Below are 18,404 nucleotides of genomic sequence, written 5' to 3'. Positions count from 1 at the left end.
AAGCACACATGTCTTTTTAGATTGTTGTTTTTTACTGCACAATTTTGTCTGAAATTTGTTTACAATACATCCTTGACGAAGTGAGAGTCCTGTAGCTTTGTTTATAGACAATATTAATGCTTAGCTCTCTAATTCTTGTGTTTGTAATTTAAAAGTTCTAATCATTCTACACAATTACATCCTTTATCAAAACGCAGTTGAGCTTTACAAATCTGAAATTTTTAAAGTTATTCCTTCAACTAACAAAGTAGTGAGAATAAAAACACCGTGAATATCAGATAAAGGTATATATATCCCGGAGCTTTTGTAATAGAAGCGCGACAAATATCACGTTTTTGTTTGTTACGAATATTTGCGCAAAGCAGCACAAGAATTATCTGTACTAGCTGCACCTAATTTTCAGATGTAACCCGTAGTTTTTTCTTGTTTTGGTTTATTTGGAATTAAGCACGAAGCTACACAATGGGCTATCTGTGTTCTGCCCACCAGGGATTTCGAAACCCGGTTTCTAGTTGTGTTAGTCCGCAGACATACCGCTGTGCCGCTGAGTGGCGTGAATCGTAGGAATTGTAGCTTGTTAAAAAAGTCCACCACGAAGTCATGGGACTACTCCAACAAAATGGGCGCCAGACTCGCATTCTGTGGGTTGCGGGTTCGAAACCTTGCCACACCGAACTGTCCCAAATATGGCCTGGCATTGCCAGGTGGGTTAAGGAGTTCGACTCGTAATTCAAGTGCCGCAGGCTCGAATCCCCGTCGCACCAAACATGCTCGCTCTTTCAGCCGTGGCGGCGTTATAATGTGGCGGTCAATCCCACTATTCGTTAGTAAAAATGTAGCCCCAGAGTTGGCGGTGGTTTGTGATGACTAGCTGCCTTCCCTCTAGCCTTACACTTCTAAATTAGGGACAGCTAACGCAAATAATCCTTGTCTGGCCTTGCGCGAAATCCAAAAAACAAATAAATTAACCAACAAAATGTTGGAATTTGTCCGCCACATTTGCAGTACATTAGGAAAGCGAAAGTACAGAGCGGGACGCTCGTATGCTAATTATTATGACACGTTTGTCCCTTCAGATAGCGGTGTTTACAATAAAAATGTGTGTAATATCTAACAGAGGCTTTTTTACCACTGTATCTTTAATTATAGAAATATGGTGAATTTCCAACTTATATCAATTCAACGTTTATGATAGAAACGTAAATAATACTGGATAGTGACGTTTATAAACTGAATATTTTATAAGGAGAAGCATCATGAATATCAAATGGTGGAATTTATAGCACCCTACCTTTTATAACAGAAAGGCAGTGAGTGGTGCATCCAAGCAGTTATACACTGTAGTTTTTATAATACGAACGTTATGACTACTGGATATAAGCATTTATTTAGCACTAGTATAAAAGCCAGTAACAAATAACAGGGAACCAAAGCCTACCAAATTTGAGTTCTCCAATAAACATTTGCAACTTCGCCGCCAGTAAACAGACACAAAAAAAATAAAGCCAATCATAAGAAACGTGTCATTTACCTGAAGAGTGTTGTTTCTTCTCAACATCGACTCTTGTCTCAGCATTACGGTCATTTTCTAAGTACATGAACTGCTCTTAAAACCTCATGTTTTTTAAATATTCGATCATCGTTCAAATACTTCTTTTCGTAAATATCAGCAAATTCATTTCATTCATAGCTAAATAAATTCTTGGGGTAAAAGCTCCCTTTTTTGACAGGCTTTTATGTAGCAGAAAAAGTTTCAAAATTTAGAAGCTATTTATGTTAGTGAGTTAATTCAACTAAAACGGAAATGGGCAATGAAACGAGAAACTATTATCGGAGACAAATTAGAATAAAGCTCGTGTAATGCGAAGAAATTGGGCGTGGCTGACTGACCGACACTTGGCTTTTATGGTTATGATTTGATAGCAAAGCTACTAAAGTTATCTGCCATCATTCTTAATTTTAAGCTACTGACCAGAAAGAAGGCAGCCAACCATAAGAATCCTATTATCAACCATTCATGCTAAGGTATTGACATCCACTTTTATAACGCACTCATATGGTAAAGTGCTGAAAATATTTTATAATACCGCAGCGATTCGAACTTTGTCCGTAATACAGAAATTTATCGCAGGGCTAAACCACGCCATGAAGTATTTATACCATTATAACTTTTATAACTTATACGTCATACATACATGTTATAAGCATTATATCACCAGGAGTTTTAATAATATAAACATAACAAGTACTCGATAAAGAAAGTATAAATATTGTAACAAAATCGTGATGCATATATGTTAAATGTATTAAACCATCAGAGTTTTTATGACATAAACAACACAAATACCTGGTAAAGGTATTTATAATACAATTTATATCATATGAATGCCACGACAGAGTTATATATACTACTATAAATTTCGTAACAAAAACTCTCGAATGTTTGGTCGATATGAAGATATTAAATCACTTTCCAAATGCATTTTTGTAAAACCAAATACATGCTGAGTGATTGTTATTAATGGTAATTTTATTTCTTTGCAAGTTCCAAAATCATTTTACATATAAATGAAGACATAACAGTGTTGAATATAACAGCGATCAACGAATCAAATATTTTAATATTTTTCTCAGAAAAGTCTGTTTTTGACATATTATTTATTTGTTGCAGAGCGAAATCACAATAGACTGTCTATCGTGTTCACCAAGAGGAATCGGACCCTAGATTTTAGTGCTTTAAGTCCATACATTTACCGCTGTCCCACCTGTCTAAAGATTAGACTGGTCACAACTAATTAACAAAAACTATTTGAAAATAAAAACGTCTCAATATCGTAGATGTTTAAGTTTTTTTAAGAATCCGGGAATCTTATAATCTAATACAAGTTAAGGAGACACGATGTATTGGCAAGATAGAATTTTCTACACATTAGGAATGCAGCCTGTTAAAGGTATTACACACCCATATTTTCGACTTTTATTTTGCAGTTTAATCTTGTTTTGTTGTTCTATAGAATCCTAGTAAAATATTGCAAAAGTAAACACTTAAACTCAACAGATAACAGAATTATAAGTTTTATGTTGCGTTAAACATTATTCTTGTACGAACCCCAGTTAGAATTTTTACAAGTAAGTAAAATATAGTGTAAGAAGCCATCATATTCATACTTTACCCAGAGTAATTCTCGCCTTTTAAAAATGATGCTTCAAATCTCTTGTACTGCCCATAGAACCACTTCCTCCATCATCCATCGAAGGACCATGGTTATTATATAGTTATATTATATTATTAACGGTACTAGATGTACCTAGCTATATGATAATGATTTTTCGTATCGAAAGGTTCTTTTTCGTATCCATAGTCTTCATCTTGTAGATGACGATGTCATGAATCTTCCTTTCACTGTAAAAGCTGTCTTTTTCCTCTAGCCATAACTACTGTCAAATAGATGGAAACTCGCCGTGAACTAAATACAGTTATAGGTACAAAGCATGTTACCCGTTTCAAAATGATTCATATCTGCGATGAAACGTGACTGCAGTAAGTGTTCTTATGAAGTATGATAAACCTTCCTTGTAGGTTATTCAATTATTTACATGAATCTTTCCGGAAATTATTATCTCCATGCATGTCTTCTGCGTTAATAAGCTTTTACATTAAAACCTTTATTTGAAACTGCAACTTACTATTTACAGTTAAAACAAAATATTATTTTACATAACAAGACGCCAGTGGTAAAACAGTATGTCTGCAAACTTACAATGCTAGAAACTGAGTCTCGATACCCATGGTGAGCAGAGCACAGGTAGCTTTGTACTCGACTACAATCAAATTTACATAATTCATAAGTAAAATCGATATTTTTATAGTTTTTTGTGGAAATCCATAAAATGTTTTAACGCTTTCTGTTAAAAATTGACTTAAATTATAAAAGTATTTATGTTTGTAACATATATAAGTCACTCCAATGAACATTCCATCATCTAATTCAAAATTAAGATTAATTTCAACCTAGCAATGTATGAGTCCAAACAAAAGAACGTTGTTCTTCTGAGTTCCAGTAAACAGCACTCACATTTATATGTTATAACCAGTAGTCTTATTTGATGTCCTTCATTCCCTTCATATTCCTTTTATATCACTTTTTCATTTTTATCTTGAGTCGGAATTTAAGCTGTCTTTAAATAATCAACGAAGTTATTGTCACACCTTAAAGTTGTAAGCAGTTCTTTACTTAGTTATATGTGTAGTGTATAAATCTATCTTCCTACTTTTTTTATATACCTTAACTTTGAAGAAAAAAGTATCTTTTTTTCAGAATTATTAGAATCGCTTATACTTTTTTTTCAGCTCTAAACTAGTGCATATTAGATTAAAATAATGACTCCTATGAATCGTCTTTGAGTGGCCACATGCACATGATTTTGTTTCACACTGTATCAATCAACTTTTTAAAAATGTATCTGATTTTGTATGAGCTATTTGAATAACAGTGAGAGATAAAGTTTCGATTTTATTTATTTTAGTATCAAACTTTGGGTCATTGTCTTTAAAATAGATCATGTTTTCCTAGTTGTTATTTGATTAGTAGACAAAACAGATTATGAACGCCAATGTTTATTCAAATTTACTTATAACATATAATAGTGTAATTAGAAATGAAATAAATACCCTGTAACCTGATTTTCGAAAGGTAGACCTTTTTTGTTTAGAGGTTCTGAAGAAGAAAGGTCCACCTTTTGAAAGCGCTTGGGTTATTATTTCATTTCTATCAAGTTTTTGAACCTGCGTGTTTTCGAACATCATAACAGTATACGTAGATACTGTATTATTACACATAAGTTGGTAACTTAAGAACAAATAAGAGATAAAGAATAGTGCTGATCTCTTAATAACGATCCATGGGTATCAACCTCCATTGGTTACTACTTAAAGGTATTTAAGTATGCTTAACTATGTCTATAAAAAATGACAGGCTAAGCTTATAGTTACAGCTTCCGTGTGACTCAACATGTATTTGTAATAGACCAGAAAAATAACTAAGTACACTCGTTGTCATTTTCGAACGAAACGGACTGGTTTATTATCCAATATTCTTTAGTTTTGCTCCATTTTCCTTTGCGTCTTAACATAAAAAAACACAGCAACGTTAAATTATTTTCCGTATATTCGAGTACATGACCAATAATTTGTTAACGGTACCAGGAGATGTCACGACTTGATAAAAATGATTTTTAAATAGGAAGTTCCCTTTTAAAACAATAACCTTCACTTTGTACATGAGGGTGTTCTATAAACGTCTTTCAGTTGAAAAGGTTCTGAGTCTGGAAGAAGTCCACTAATAGTTTAACAATACAACAACAGTTTGTAATTCCCCACTATTTTATTCTCTCTCAATCCTCACAACTAGTTCTTCCGTTACGATTGTTTCTCGCGTTACAAAAGTAATAGACTTTGGTCTGTATTTGAAATATAATTGTACTTTGTCTTCAAAGCTGTGAATCACAAATATATATTACTACAATATTAATCCAGCACTTTCTTTTGTTTTTAGCGTATTTTAATATATTATACATGAAGCTAATTTTATTATACATTAAACATTACAAGCTCTTTCTTTTACTTTACTTAAATTTATTACTTACAGTTTACTGCCTTAAGTATTGATAAATAATCAACATATAGTTTGCCAAAACAAATTGTTATTAAAAAGAACAACAAGCATGTGAAAGAATGCAGGATTGAAAGAAAAAACAGTCATTTATTTTCATTCAGTAAAAAGCTTTCTTGGTAACAATTTATACAAATGAATTCATGGAAAACAAAAGGAAATTAACAACAAAATTTAAAAACTGCAGCAAATGAAATATCATACGAGAGTTATATCTTGAGGTAAATTGCAGGGAATTTTTTTTCAATTTCGTATTTTAAAAAAAAATACGGCCTCATGTTTGTATTAAGCAGAAAACATATGGTACTCACACAACTTAATTAGCTAACTCCTAAAAAAAGGCATTGTCTTTCAAAATTCGTGAAGAGCAACTTGTAAACGATGTTTGTTGTGAAAGAATTACTTAACAAAAATCGATAGGAAAAAAGAAACTGATAAAAATCAACATATAAATTCTTTCTTCCTGTAAAGTCGTTAAAGTTGAAACTTGAAACAAGCGCAAGCTGATGATTAATTACAATTAAATATTAATTTATCGTTAAAATCATCCTTCGATTAAAACGATATCACAAACATACTATTCATGCATGTTTCAAATAACCTGTAAATATTCCATCGAGCACACTTAGAAATACAATAAACGATAAATACAACCGTGTTTCAACTCATTTACATGCTTGCAAATGTACATAACAAGATGAAAATGATATAAAATCCCCTCTTTTATATGTTGTGACTGAAAAATATTTTTCCCCAGTTAGTTAGTATTGAAGTTTTACAAACTATCCCAAAGCTAAAAAAATATTATTTATTTGTGAATGGAGAACATAAAAGACGTTTAAAGTAAAACGATGAATGCTGTTTTGTTTTACTTGGATTAAAGACTAAAAGATGTCTATTGAGATATAAACAATCGTTGAAAATTTAACTGAAGATCCATTTTTACACAACCAATTGTTTTCCTTGATAGCTTGAATAGGTGCATGGAGTTAGTGTCTATTAAATTGCGTTCCTGTTTGAAAAAATCAAATAATAACTATTTTCATCATGATTGTAAAAGACATCAAAACAAATAACAAGCAACTAATTTAGATCACTTTTATCATGTCTATAAAACAATTAAATCAAATAACAAACAACCAATTTGGATAATTTTTATCATATCTGTAAATAAATCAAATCAAATAATAAACAAGCAATTTATGCCATTGTCATCAAATCTGTAAAAATCAAATAACAAACAATCAAATTTAGACCATTTTATCATACCTGTAAAAATCAAATCAAATAATAACCGACCAATTTAGACTCATTTCTATATAAAAATCAAATGAAAGGTTTGGTTTGAATTTCACGTAAAGTTGCACGAAACCTATCTACGCTAGCCGTCCATAATTTAATCATTACCACCCACATTCAACTGTTGGGATTCTCTTTTAGCCATGAATAGTGGGATTTACTGTTATAACATCCCCCACGCCTGAGAAGGTAAGCATGACTGGTGGGACGGGGATTCAAACCCACGACCCTCAGATTGCGAGTCGAGCTCTCTAATCACCTGGCCATGAAAATCAAATTAAATAACACACAAACATCATAGACCATTTGCAACATCTTTGTGAAAGACGGACCAATCTGAATAACTCCTTTCATCTTTCTATAAAGATGATCCATTGTGTACGTGTTTGTGTGTGTCAGCATTCATCACTCTAAGTTGGCAGACTGGATTACCCTAATGCTTTGTATGGTAACTGGAAACTGTCCGACATTGTACATGGACTATATTTTTTTAGAAATTTTCAAGATAATGGGTATAAAATATACTTTTAATAGAATTTGGAATTTGAATTTAAAGACACGCGTACCTAATCAGTTAAATGAGTCAAGAATGACCTTCGACAAATCACATTATGTATTTAGCGTCTAGTGAAGTCATTAAGAATTTGATAACAAAAAAAAAGAAGGAAGGTAAATATATCTATCATTTTTCCATTTTACAATATCTGTTTCCTTAACATGTACACTGAGTTAGTATCTGTGAAGTAAAAATTAAACCAAATAACAAATATCCCATTTAAACCACTTTTTTCCTAATTGTAAAAATATGAAACGAACAAGTAACCCATTAGACAATTTATATATATATGTTGCATACCCAGTTAACTAGAAAAAAAAATTAAAATACTTGACAGTTTATTCCTCAACACGTGTTTTTCTCGTTTATTTCTCACAGGCGTTAATAACATTGTATCTGCAAAAGTTTATAGGTTCTGTTATGGAAACTATACATGTTCCAGTTGTCTAAAAAGCATTCAGTTCGTTCAATATATACATTGGTTTCACAGTATTGAGTTATACTAGCCGTTACATTTCTCTTATTTCAAACGCAGCTCTCAAATTGTGTATGCTCTCACATACAATTTCTAGTAAATGTCTAGTAATCGTTACAATAAGATTGAATGTGGTCAGCAACCATTCAAAGCTGAAAACCCACTTTGTTGTTGTTATTGTTAAAAGACCAAAACATTTCGAGAGTTACAATATGCTCTAACCGCTGGCTTAACGTTACGCTGCACTTCCAACAACCTGATGAGGCCTCGACACATCTGTTTACATTTCACATTTAAATTGTAACTGATTGGCGATTGTTGTGGTGGCAATAAAGGATTCGGATTTTGAATCCAAAAATTGAAGTGTGTGTGTGTGTGATACAACTCTATCGTGTTTCTTTTACTAAAAAACGCTAAAAAATAAAGCAATTCAATCTACCTGTATGGCAGAAACGAGAATTTACCATTTTAATCTGGAGGGAGGAGTATTTATGATGAACTACATGCTGCGCGCGAGCCGCCTAGTTGATGCCCCTAGAAATACATACTAAGAACAAAAAACACTTTTTGTGCACAACCTTCTGTGTAAAAGCAGGTGGTGTTTAGAAAAAAAATGTTTACTAGTTTGTTTATTGTTAAGCACAAAGCTGCACAATGGTTTTGTTTTTTGTTTACTGTGGCAATCACGGATATTGAAACCCAACTTTTAGTTTTATAAAACCGAAAACCTAAAAAATCACTTGTGGAGTTAATTAGTTGTTTATTTCAAAGCTTTGATTTGATTTACTTGTTTTCTCATTTATTTTATCATCTTGGTAGTTTTGCCTTGAAACTCTATGTGTGTATGTACATATATATATATTATTTTTTAAATCAGTAATAGCAAAAGTTAAAGGGGTACAAAGTAATCTTACTGTTGTACAAACCTGTTAAAAATTTAACCACGAAAATGTTTTATTAAAGCAATCATTAAAAGATTAAGTCTTTTTCTAGCAAAATCAGAATTATGAACCTATAAAATTTGACATTTCTGATGACTTCCATCCATCGTTATTTCAATTATTTAACGCTCTTTTAACTTGCCCTATACAAAGACATACCTGCAGACAATCAGATCCTGATTCAGTTACAGGCTAATTACTGCTCCCATTCTCTTCAAGGCCAAAAACGCATTTACAGCTTTCTGTGTAATGAAAATATGCCAAAAAGTAAAAGAAATGAAACCATGCAGACCAAAAAGTTTCTGTGTAATTATATGTTTCACTCAGTTAATCTTTCGTTCAAACCTAAAGTAGAAGAATAGAATAGTGTAATTATATAATTATATAGATAAACTTTCTAAACAACTGAAAATACACGTATATCAAAGAAACAATTTGCGCTTTTACGATAAAAAAGTTAATTTACATATCCCAAACACCTAACAAAAAGAAAGGAAAAAAAACACGTTCAGCAACTTTATATTTACTTTGTAGCCATAAATTAGCAGATTGCAAGCTCATACACTACCAACTGAACTAAAGGGTTATCTGCCTCGCACAACCTCGATATCACATCATCTACAACAGTTTAATATTTGTTTATATATTAACATTTAATTATAACATATTCTATAAACTCTAATATCGGTTCTTTAAAGATGTAGCTTTGAACACCAACAATAAACTTCAGTTAAGTTTACTTTGATGTAAAAAAGATTTAACTTGAAGGAAAGGGGATGATGGAAATATATATAAAGTTATTCACTATTTGTAATAATTACATTCTTCTAGATGTCAAACAGAATAAAAAGACGCATAAAGTTATTCCTTACTGTGATATTTACATTCTTCTAGATGTGAAACAGAATAAAATGACATAAAGTTATTCATTACGGTTATATTTACACTCCTCTAGATGCAAAAAGAGTAAAAAGATACATAAAATTATTCATTACTGTGATAGTTACATTATTCTACATGTGAAACAAAACAAAAAGATATACAAAGTTATTCATTACTGTGATAGTAACATTCTTCTAGATGTCAAACAGAATAGAAAATACATAAAGTTATTCATTACTGTGATAGTAACATTCTTCTAGATGTCAAACAGAATAAAAAGACATATAAAGTGATTCATTACTGTTATATTTACATTCCTCTAGATGTGAAACAGAATAAAAAGACATATAAAGTTATTCATTACTGTTATATTTACATTCCTCTAGATGTGAAACAGAATAAAAAGATGTATAAAGTTATTCATTACTGCTATATTTACATTTCTCTAGATGTGAAACACAATAAGAACATAATGTTTGTCATGACTGTATTATTTTCATTCTTCAAAGTGTGCAACATAGTGAACAAAACATGTAGTTATTCTTTCCTGATAGTTACAGTCCTCAATATGTGTGACTTATAGATAAGATAGTCCTTTACCCCTTTGAATTAACTGATTTAAAAGCATAATGTTGTGCTAAATGAATCAAAGTAATTAATTTTGAACCTGAATATTTTGATACAAAATGTAATATTAATTCAAAACTATTGGTAATTTACTAATCTACTGTTTGATCCATCAAATGATAAAAATACTTTTTCTCAATCTGATAGAATCTTGAAACTAAGAAAAGACTTACCTGCCATCTTCGACGAATCACAAACCTCTTCAATTTTGTTTTATCCAAATGTGTTTCATCCTTCTTTTTATCTTTCTACAAGAAACAATGAACAGATGCTTTAAGTAAGTTTATATACCATTCTATAACTTCTAAATATATTTCTGTTATTCTTAACTATGTTATCTATGTACGGACAAATGTAAGAAACAATCACATCAACCCTTGTATTTGAACAATTATATCATACGTGTGTTTTTACCTTTCAAGTTTACAGTAACATATGATTATGCAAGAGAATATTCTTACACTTACGTTTACCTTTTCATTTGAAATTATGCTCTCAATCACAAGTGTAAATAACAAACGTCATGACACTTGGAACTTAATATGTATCTACAAAAGAACCAGAAAGTCTTCTATTGTGTCAGACTGTTCTCTGAGTTTGAAATTTCATCCCATGTATCAGTTCTACATTTGTGAATGGTCGCTGTTCGAGTTTACAAAAGTCTCAGAACCAGTATATAGTTACAGTTCCTGATAATTTCAGATCAATTCAAAAAAATCCTTTAATTTTTACATTGCTTCATTTAATTTATAGTTACATATGGACTTTTCCTTTGCGATAACAGTCGAGGATTGTTGTAAACTCGAATCTACCTGCAATATGTTTTATATATAATATTTGGGGAAATTATCCAAAGGTAGGAGCCTTACATGTAAAGTTCTATCCACTATTTAACATGCCATTGAGTTATCTTCATGCGTTCGAATTCAGACTCAATGAACGATAAACAAACAGAGGCAAAACGTCCCATCCACATATATTTAGAAATGGTTTGGTTTCCAAGATCGCTAGACAAGGATACCCTTTTGGAAAGATTATAACTGAAAAAAGTTTTTACTGCCTCAAGAGAATGTAGAAAAAAACAACAAAAATTTTGCAAAAGAAGTTGTATCCTGGTTCTGGTTATTAAACAAGTGACACAATTGTTTTGGACAGACGAGTTCAAATGTGAACTGTTTTGTTAAAAACGGCGTTTATATACTCATTAAAAAGTTGATGAAAAGTTACAGAAGTGTCTTGTGCCTAAAAAGTCAAACATGCAGGATGCTTTTTGATGGTTTGAGGTGCAATATGAAAGAATGGACTTGGAATTGGTCATCTTTACAGACCTAATGGAATCATAGTTTAACATAAATACAACAGTATATTTATCAGTCATGCTATACCCTCCTGCAATAATTTTTGTATTTCAAAAATTTAATGATGCAGATCACACTTGCAAGAAATGCCAAGTTTATTTGGCAAAGAAAGAAAGTTCAAAACAACACTAGCAAATGGAATTGCTGCCACAAAGTGTAAACAATAAACTAATAGAACAAATCTGAGATTTGCTTGACCATATGCTTGAATACATTGCTAACTGCATTAAATGAAGCTTCTAGATACACTGTCAAGATAAATGAAATCAAATTATATCAAAGACTTTGTGAAAATACAAAGTGATAATGACTCAAAGGTGCAAAATTATTATTGACTCCAAAGATGGTCACAGTGAATATTAATGTTAAAGCAACATAAAATCTATCATTTTTGTGATAGTTTTGTAATAGCCTCCTGTCAAATTAATTTGCAATAATTACAACTTAATTTATTTAGCAAATTAATGACTATTGGGGTTTATAGCTCTTACAGTGACAATTATCGGTGAGTTCTAATAACTTTTCACACTAATGTATACAAAATTTATATTATAATAATTAAACAATCTATTAATTTTACCTTTAGTCAATTCCAAAAAAATTATACGTTGAATAGCATAAATGGCCGAGTCAACGACTCTAAACGCTTCAGTAGAGCAGTTCTGAATTTTGAACTATTGAACATAAAAAGACCAGCCACTCAGTATCACTCACCAAAACAAGACATTGATTAATTTCCCAGAACGAGGATTGATTGCTACTTCTATAATGTGTCAGAATTGAAAATATAGAATATGTTCAGTGGGATAATAATTCAAAAGTCAGACTTAATGATTCTCAGACTGGCACGCTAAGCTATTAACCAGTTGTATAGGCTGCGAAAACTTAAAAGTTAGCACAAAATGAGATGGTCTATCTAGAGATTTATTTAATGATACTTATTAGCACTTCTATATTTATTAAGTTGGTATTTAGCTAAATGGAACTCATTAACACTTTTAGATTCAATAAGCTGATATTTCTCTAAATGGGCCGGTTCAACTCTTCTAGACTTGTCACGTTGCATTTGTCTGTTAAAAGTATAGTTTGCAGTATTATTAATATCTTACTCAAGATGACATGTAAGTGAAATTTTAACTTTAATTTCAATATACTGAAAATAACATTATAAAGATAATCTATAATAGACTAAATTAACATCACACTATGTTAACTCTTCCTCTTTTTGGAGTAAATTTAACCACAAACCACTGAGTAATTCTATTATTATTGCATTATTAATGTTTCAGTTACAGACAAATCTTTGCGTACATGATTTACAGTTAATATATAATAAGAACTTTAGAATCTTACAGTATGCATTAGCCAGTCTATAAAGTTGCCAACTGTTTACATGACCTAAGAATAACTGTTAAAAAAGCGTTTGTTTTCCACTAGTAAAATACACATGTTCTAAAAGTGTTAGTGGTCGTCCAAAGATACACTATGCAGGATTATTGAGCAATAGCTTACGATGATCATCTGTGTCGTGGTTTTTTTTTTCAAACATGATTATTTCATGAGCGTTAACACAGTTAAAGAACTATTACAAGTAAAGTTCACAGGATACTAAATGACTAATGGAATCCTACTAGTCAGTTTTGCATCTTGCAGAGGAATGCCTAAAATTCTAAAGGTCAATTCTAGCTTGAGAAGGAGCTTGATCTGGCTACGTGAACTTTTAATGACTACTACTTTTAATGATGTACTAAACTACAATGGCCAGTTCTAGCAGGCTACGGTATCCTGAGAACGAGCTGGATGATCCAAGCTAAAAGGAAATATTCTGATCTCATTCTCATGGGACGAGCCACTGATTAAAAGAAAACATAATCGACCGACCTGGAACGGCCTCTTATTCATATTGGTGTAGATTGATGGCGTCATTGAACCTACCCTCAGCCAGGGATGTTTCAAGCAGTCGCTGGCGGTCATTCTGTCCCTGGAAAAACATGCCGGTTGTTAATCCAAAGTTCTAAAGAAGGACTAGATACACACTAGAATAAAAATACACTTTTTATAGATATAAATATCTTGTTAAGACGAGTAAATCTGTCAAACCCTTTCTGCTCTATCACATCCTGTTCTTAACCTTTTTAAGTTTCTTGAATGTAATTCTCTGAGAATTTCTCTGCTTACATGAGAAATATCGAAGTTTTCCAGCCCTTTTGGAATTATTTTACTAGTTTTTGTGACATTTCATAAGTACAATTCTCTCAAAATTTGCATAAACATTAATAGCTCTAAACTTAGCTATGCGAAAAGAGTATTAGTAATTTTCAAGAACTCCGTGTGAATGACGAGAATGTTGAAATGTATTATAGCATTCTATAACAAAAAAAACAACATTTGAAATAAATTGCCCGAATTATCTCTGTATTCGATGTTATATTACATTAAAAGTTGGCATCTAGATTAAAAGAACTTTGCTTTGAATAATAACATAATTGAAGATTTGAATGTTATTACTATTTTTTGTATATAGGAAGACCCCAAATAATGGGCTTTGGTTTTGTTGTTTTTTAATTCGGTACAGAAACAATTCCCACGATGAAATAAATGTCTCTTGAAATGACGTATTGTAGCTTATGTTATATGTAGAGAATACTGTCAGAAAATGCATATCTTTAAGACTAGTTTTAGAGCTCTTACTGTTGAATCACTATGTATACTTCTGTTTAAAGTTTACAGTTTTTGGCATCACTTGTGAACAGAAAAGAAAGTACTCTCTAATAACATAAAAAATAATATATTCAAGATTCGACTTGGATGTGTTATACACAATCATTTTCAATTAAAAAATAAACATTTTGAAATTTTAGCATTAGTTGCTTTATATAATTAAGACTGAAAAGTTGACATTTTAGGGGTTTTTATACATTCATGTTTTTCTGGCACTATACCGCAAAAAGTTTATTCATCCACTTAATTTTAACTCAGTAATTTCTACTTACATATTTATACTGATCATAGAGAATCTAACGGCAATAGAAAAGAAATACAACTGTAAACAGTGGCTGAAACAACAGTAAATGGAACGCCTACAACATAGGGTTTAAACTGATGATTTATTGTTAAAACGTTACTCACGTTCTTTCCTTCAGAAGAAGTTTTGAAATAAAATTTTTGGCTTCATCTGATATTTGTTCAAACGATTCGTCCTCGAAGTCATAATCTGCTTTCGTGACGTTTGCCATGGTCTCAAGGTCGCTGTCTCCCATGAAAGGTGATAATCCTGATAGGCTGAAAATAGAAAAAGAAAATTAACATTACAGTTATAATACTGATAGGCTGAAAGAAGAAAAAGAAACATAACATTACAGTTATAATCTTGATAAATAGAAAGAAGAAAAACAAACTTAACATTACAGTTATAATCTTGATAAATTGAAAGAAGAAAAACAAACTTAACATTACAGTTATAATAATGATAAATTGAAAGAAGAAAAACAAACTTAACATTACAGTTATAATAATGATAAATTGAAAGAAGAAAAACAAACTTAACATTACAGTTATAATACTGATAAGCTCAAAGGAGAAAAACAAACTTAACATTACAGTTATAATAATGATAAATTCAAAGGAGAAAAACAAACTTAAATTACAATTATTTGTTTTTTGTTGTTTTTTAGCACAACTTCACATGGTGGTTACCTACGTTCTGTTCATCGAGGAAAATCTTACTCCGGATTTTATCGTTGTCAATCTATAAGCCTACCGATGACCTGCCCAAGGACTATGTAGTTTGTGTTTATGAAAAACGATACACCATACCACATTTGCGACGTCGAAGTCGCCTTGACTAATTGTACTTGCTGATACTTCCAAATTACTTCATAAACACTTTACTATTACATTTGATGTCACACAAAGTTTGAAATTAATATTGTGAAAAATTGTTTTGAAGTCATAACGATTAAAATTTTTTCAAAGTAAATTACCTAATGACTGTGGTAATTTAGCAAGTTACTTTATTGACAATACTGTGTGTGCTTTCTTATAAAGAAACCACATCGAACTATCTTCTGAGTCCACTGAGAGAAATCGAACCCCTGATTTTAATGTTATAAGTCTGTAGATCACGTAGGATCACTTTATTGATATAGGAACAACTGACATTAGTTTTACTTCCTAATGAAATTATGTTATGCTACGTGTAAAATGTTCACGCTCTCAAAACATTAGAAGTATATTTAACTTTTTCGGATTCAAAAGGTTTGAACAAACAGTTGATGGCTTTGAAACATCTGGTTGAAATATCACAAAATATTCTATTAATGTTAAAAAAATAATTTTTCAAAATTATAAAATATTTTTACTTTTATATAACTATTATAAACCCTGGTCTCAGAGAAAGGTAGTCTACCTTTAATATTTTGTAAATGTGTTCTATTTGTTTGTTGGATTTTGCACAAAACGACATATTGACTACCTTCGCTAGTTGCCCCTGACTTTTAAGTAATAGACTAGAGGAAAGGCAGCTAGTGAACACCACTCAGCGCCAACTCATTGGCTACTCTTGCTCGACATAGTAGTGGGATTTGGCCGTCACTCTCGTAATGGCCTTAAAACGGTAGAGCTTGTGTTTCGATTCTCCTTGGTGAACAAATGGTAAGTAGCTCGCAATGCTTTGCACTAAAAACAAATAATAATAACAAATCCACGGCCCCAGAGGGTGGAGGACTATTTGTAGAAAGGTGGAGATGGTAACGAGAAACAAACCACAGAATTTTAACTACATTAAAGATCTTTCGATTTTTATAGCTTTTTTTTTCTCATTCTAGTTTCATTTTCAGTTAAGCTTAATCATTTCGATAATGTGGAAAAGTAACATTAAAAGTTTAAAAAATGAGGGAATCACAATGTAAAAGTCCTATTCAGTTCTTACAGTTCGATAAATGAAACAGATTATTATATAGAAAAAATATAAGCGGCTTTTCATAATAGGGCAATTGGTTTTCACGTATATACAAAAGAAACATTTAAAATACTTTAAAAAGTAATTTAGAGAATTTTTCACTTCTTTTGAAAATAAATGTGAGGTTTCTCTCTTTGTTATTTTAATAATACGGTTTACGAAAATAGTTTCTACTACTATACAAACATGCCTGAAATGTGTAAAACTGTTCGAATCTTTTAATGTAAGTAGCTTATGTGTATCTCAATATGGTGTCTTTTTAGTAGCAAGATATATACATATACAGACTACTGCAACTAGCTCCAATCACGATATTCACGTAATATAGGTTATTCTTAAAAGTTCCATCTTGCATATTTCTTCTTGGAACGTTCCCTAGAGCAGGAGTTCCCAAATTTTTTAGACCCGCGGAGCTTCACATCAGAAAGAAAAACATTCCGGAACCTTAATTAAAAAATACACTAAATATAGAAACAGTCGGTCACTAGTACCAGATAAAGTTTACTTCAAGCTTCTATAATATAGATTTATTAAAAATATCAATATTAGTGGCTCGGATGGGCTTGCTTTTGTTCACAAAGTAGTTCAATATTTGGAGTTGTGGTTGTTACCCGCAAGCACAAATCATCTTCAATATTTAGCCTGTTATTAAATTTGGTCTTTGTGGCTGTAAACAGTTAAATTGTCTGCTCACAAAGATATGTTGTTGGAAAACACAGCAAAATTTTCAAAGTTCTGTTACTTATTTCATGATATTCCGTGGCCATTTGAATCCAAAATTGTGTAATTTCTTCCTGTTGAAATTTTGTTTTTAGGGTGTAATTAGTTGAAATTTCTATAACCTGTTCTTTCACTTTTAAAGACAAATCGTTGGTACTTGCAAAGTCAACAAAGGGATTTTGAATCCACAGTAATTTTTCTAAATTTTCTCCCCAGTAGTTGTACACAAATCAGATATGTGCTGCAAGACTCAAATTTTTGTATCTTAACTTAAGGAAATTTCATTCATAAGTAAAAAAAACTAATGAGATATTCGAAGCAAAGTTTTAGCTTGCGTTGAACCGCTTACATTTTACTCTGAGCTCTGAAGTACGTTACCCTGGTACTCTGCATTGTAGCATTCACTTCATATAGATAAGCAAATACGTCCAAAAAGTAAGCCACTTTCTGTATCCAGCATTTGTCCCTTAATTTATTTGCAAGTTCAAAATAGCACTAAGATAAAAAGAAACCTATCTCATCATGCAGTTCATAAAACTGAGTAAGCACTTTTCCCCGAGAAAGCCATCAGACTTCAGTATCAAGCAGCAAATGTTTATGCAGACTTTCCATATCCTCACAGAGTAAACTGAAGATCCTCACATTGAGTGGTCTTTATTTTATAAAATTAACTATTTTTATAACATCACCTAATTCCTCTTTTAAGTCTTCTGACATTCGTTTAATTGAAAGTGCATAACGATGAAGACAGCAGTGAATACTCTCGATTTTCGGATTTTTCTTTTTTATGCGTGCCAATGCGCCTAAAAATTTTCTAGCCCCATCAGTGCAAATACTTGAACAAAGCAGCCATTGGATCTCATGTTCTTCCATAAATAAATCGATCAGTTTAAATAGTTCTTCGCCTGTTGTTT

The 18,404-nt window shown here is 31.5% G+C and overlaps 1 protein-coding gene across 2 annotated transcripts in view; it reads right to left on the bottom strand.

Annotated features, from left to right (window-relative positions):
• Nucleotides 1–5,742: 5,742 nt before the first annotated feature.
• Nucleotides 5,743–18,404, bottom strand: part of LOC143258462 (myosin light chain kinase, smooth muscle-like) — a 40,143-nt gene continuing 27,481 nt past the window's right edge. The window contains exons 7-11 of one of the 2 annotated variants that reach the window (XM_076517475.1): nucleotides 14,940–15,092; nucleotides 13,692–13,791; nucleotides 10,626–10,700; nucleotides 9,103–9,185; nucleotides 5,743–6,684 (exon numbers count right to left, since the gene is read on the bottom strand). In XM_076517475.1, coding sequence (XP_076373590.1) covers nucleotides 9,129–9,185; nucleotides 10,626–10,700; nucleotides 13,692–13,791; nucleotides 14,940–15,092 — 385 coding nt within the window. In that variant the 3' untranslated portion in view covers nucleotides 5,743–6,684; nucleotides 9,103–9,128. The remainder of the gene's footprint in view (nucleotides 6,685–9,102; nucleotides 9,186–10,625; nucleotides 10,701–13,691; nucleotides 13,792–14,939; nucleotides 15,093–18,404) is intronic. The other variant, XM_076517476.1, reaches the window with a different exon arrangement.

This window comes from Tachypleus tridentatus, chromosome 8 (genome assembly GCF_004210375.1).
Source record: "Tachypleus tridentatus isolate NWPU-2018 chromosome 8, ASM421037v1, whole genome shotgun sequence".
Classification (NCBI taxonomy): Eukaryota; Metazoa; Arthropoda; class Merostomata; order Xiphosura; family Limulidae; genus Tachypleus; species Tachypleus tridentatus.
The sequence above is the reverse complement of the archived record's forward strand: the minus strand, read 5'-3'. Positions and strand labels throughout refer to the sequence as shown.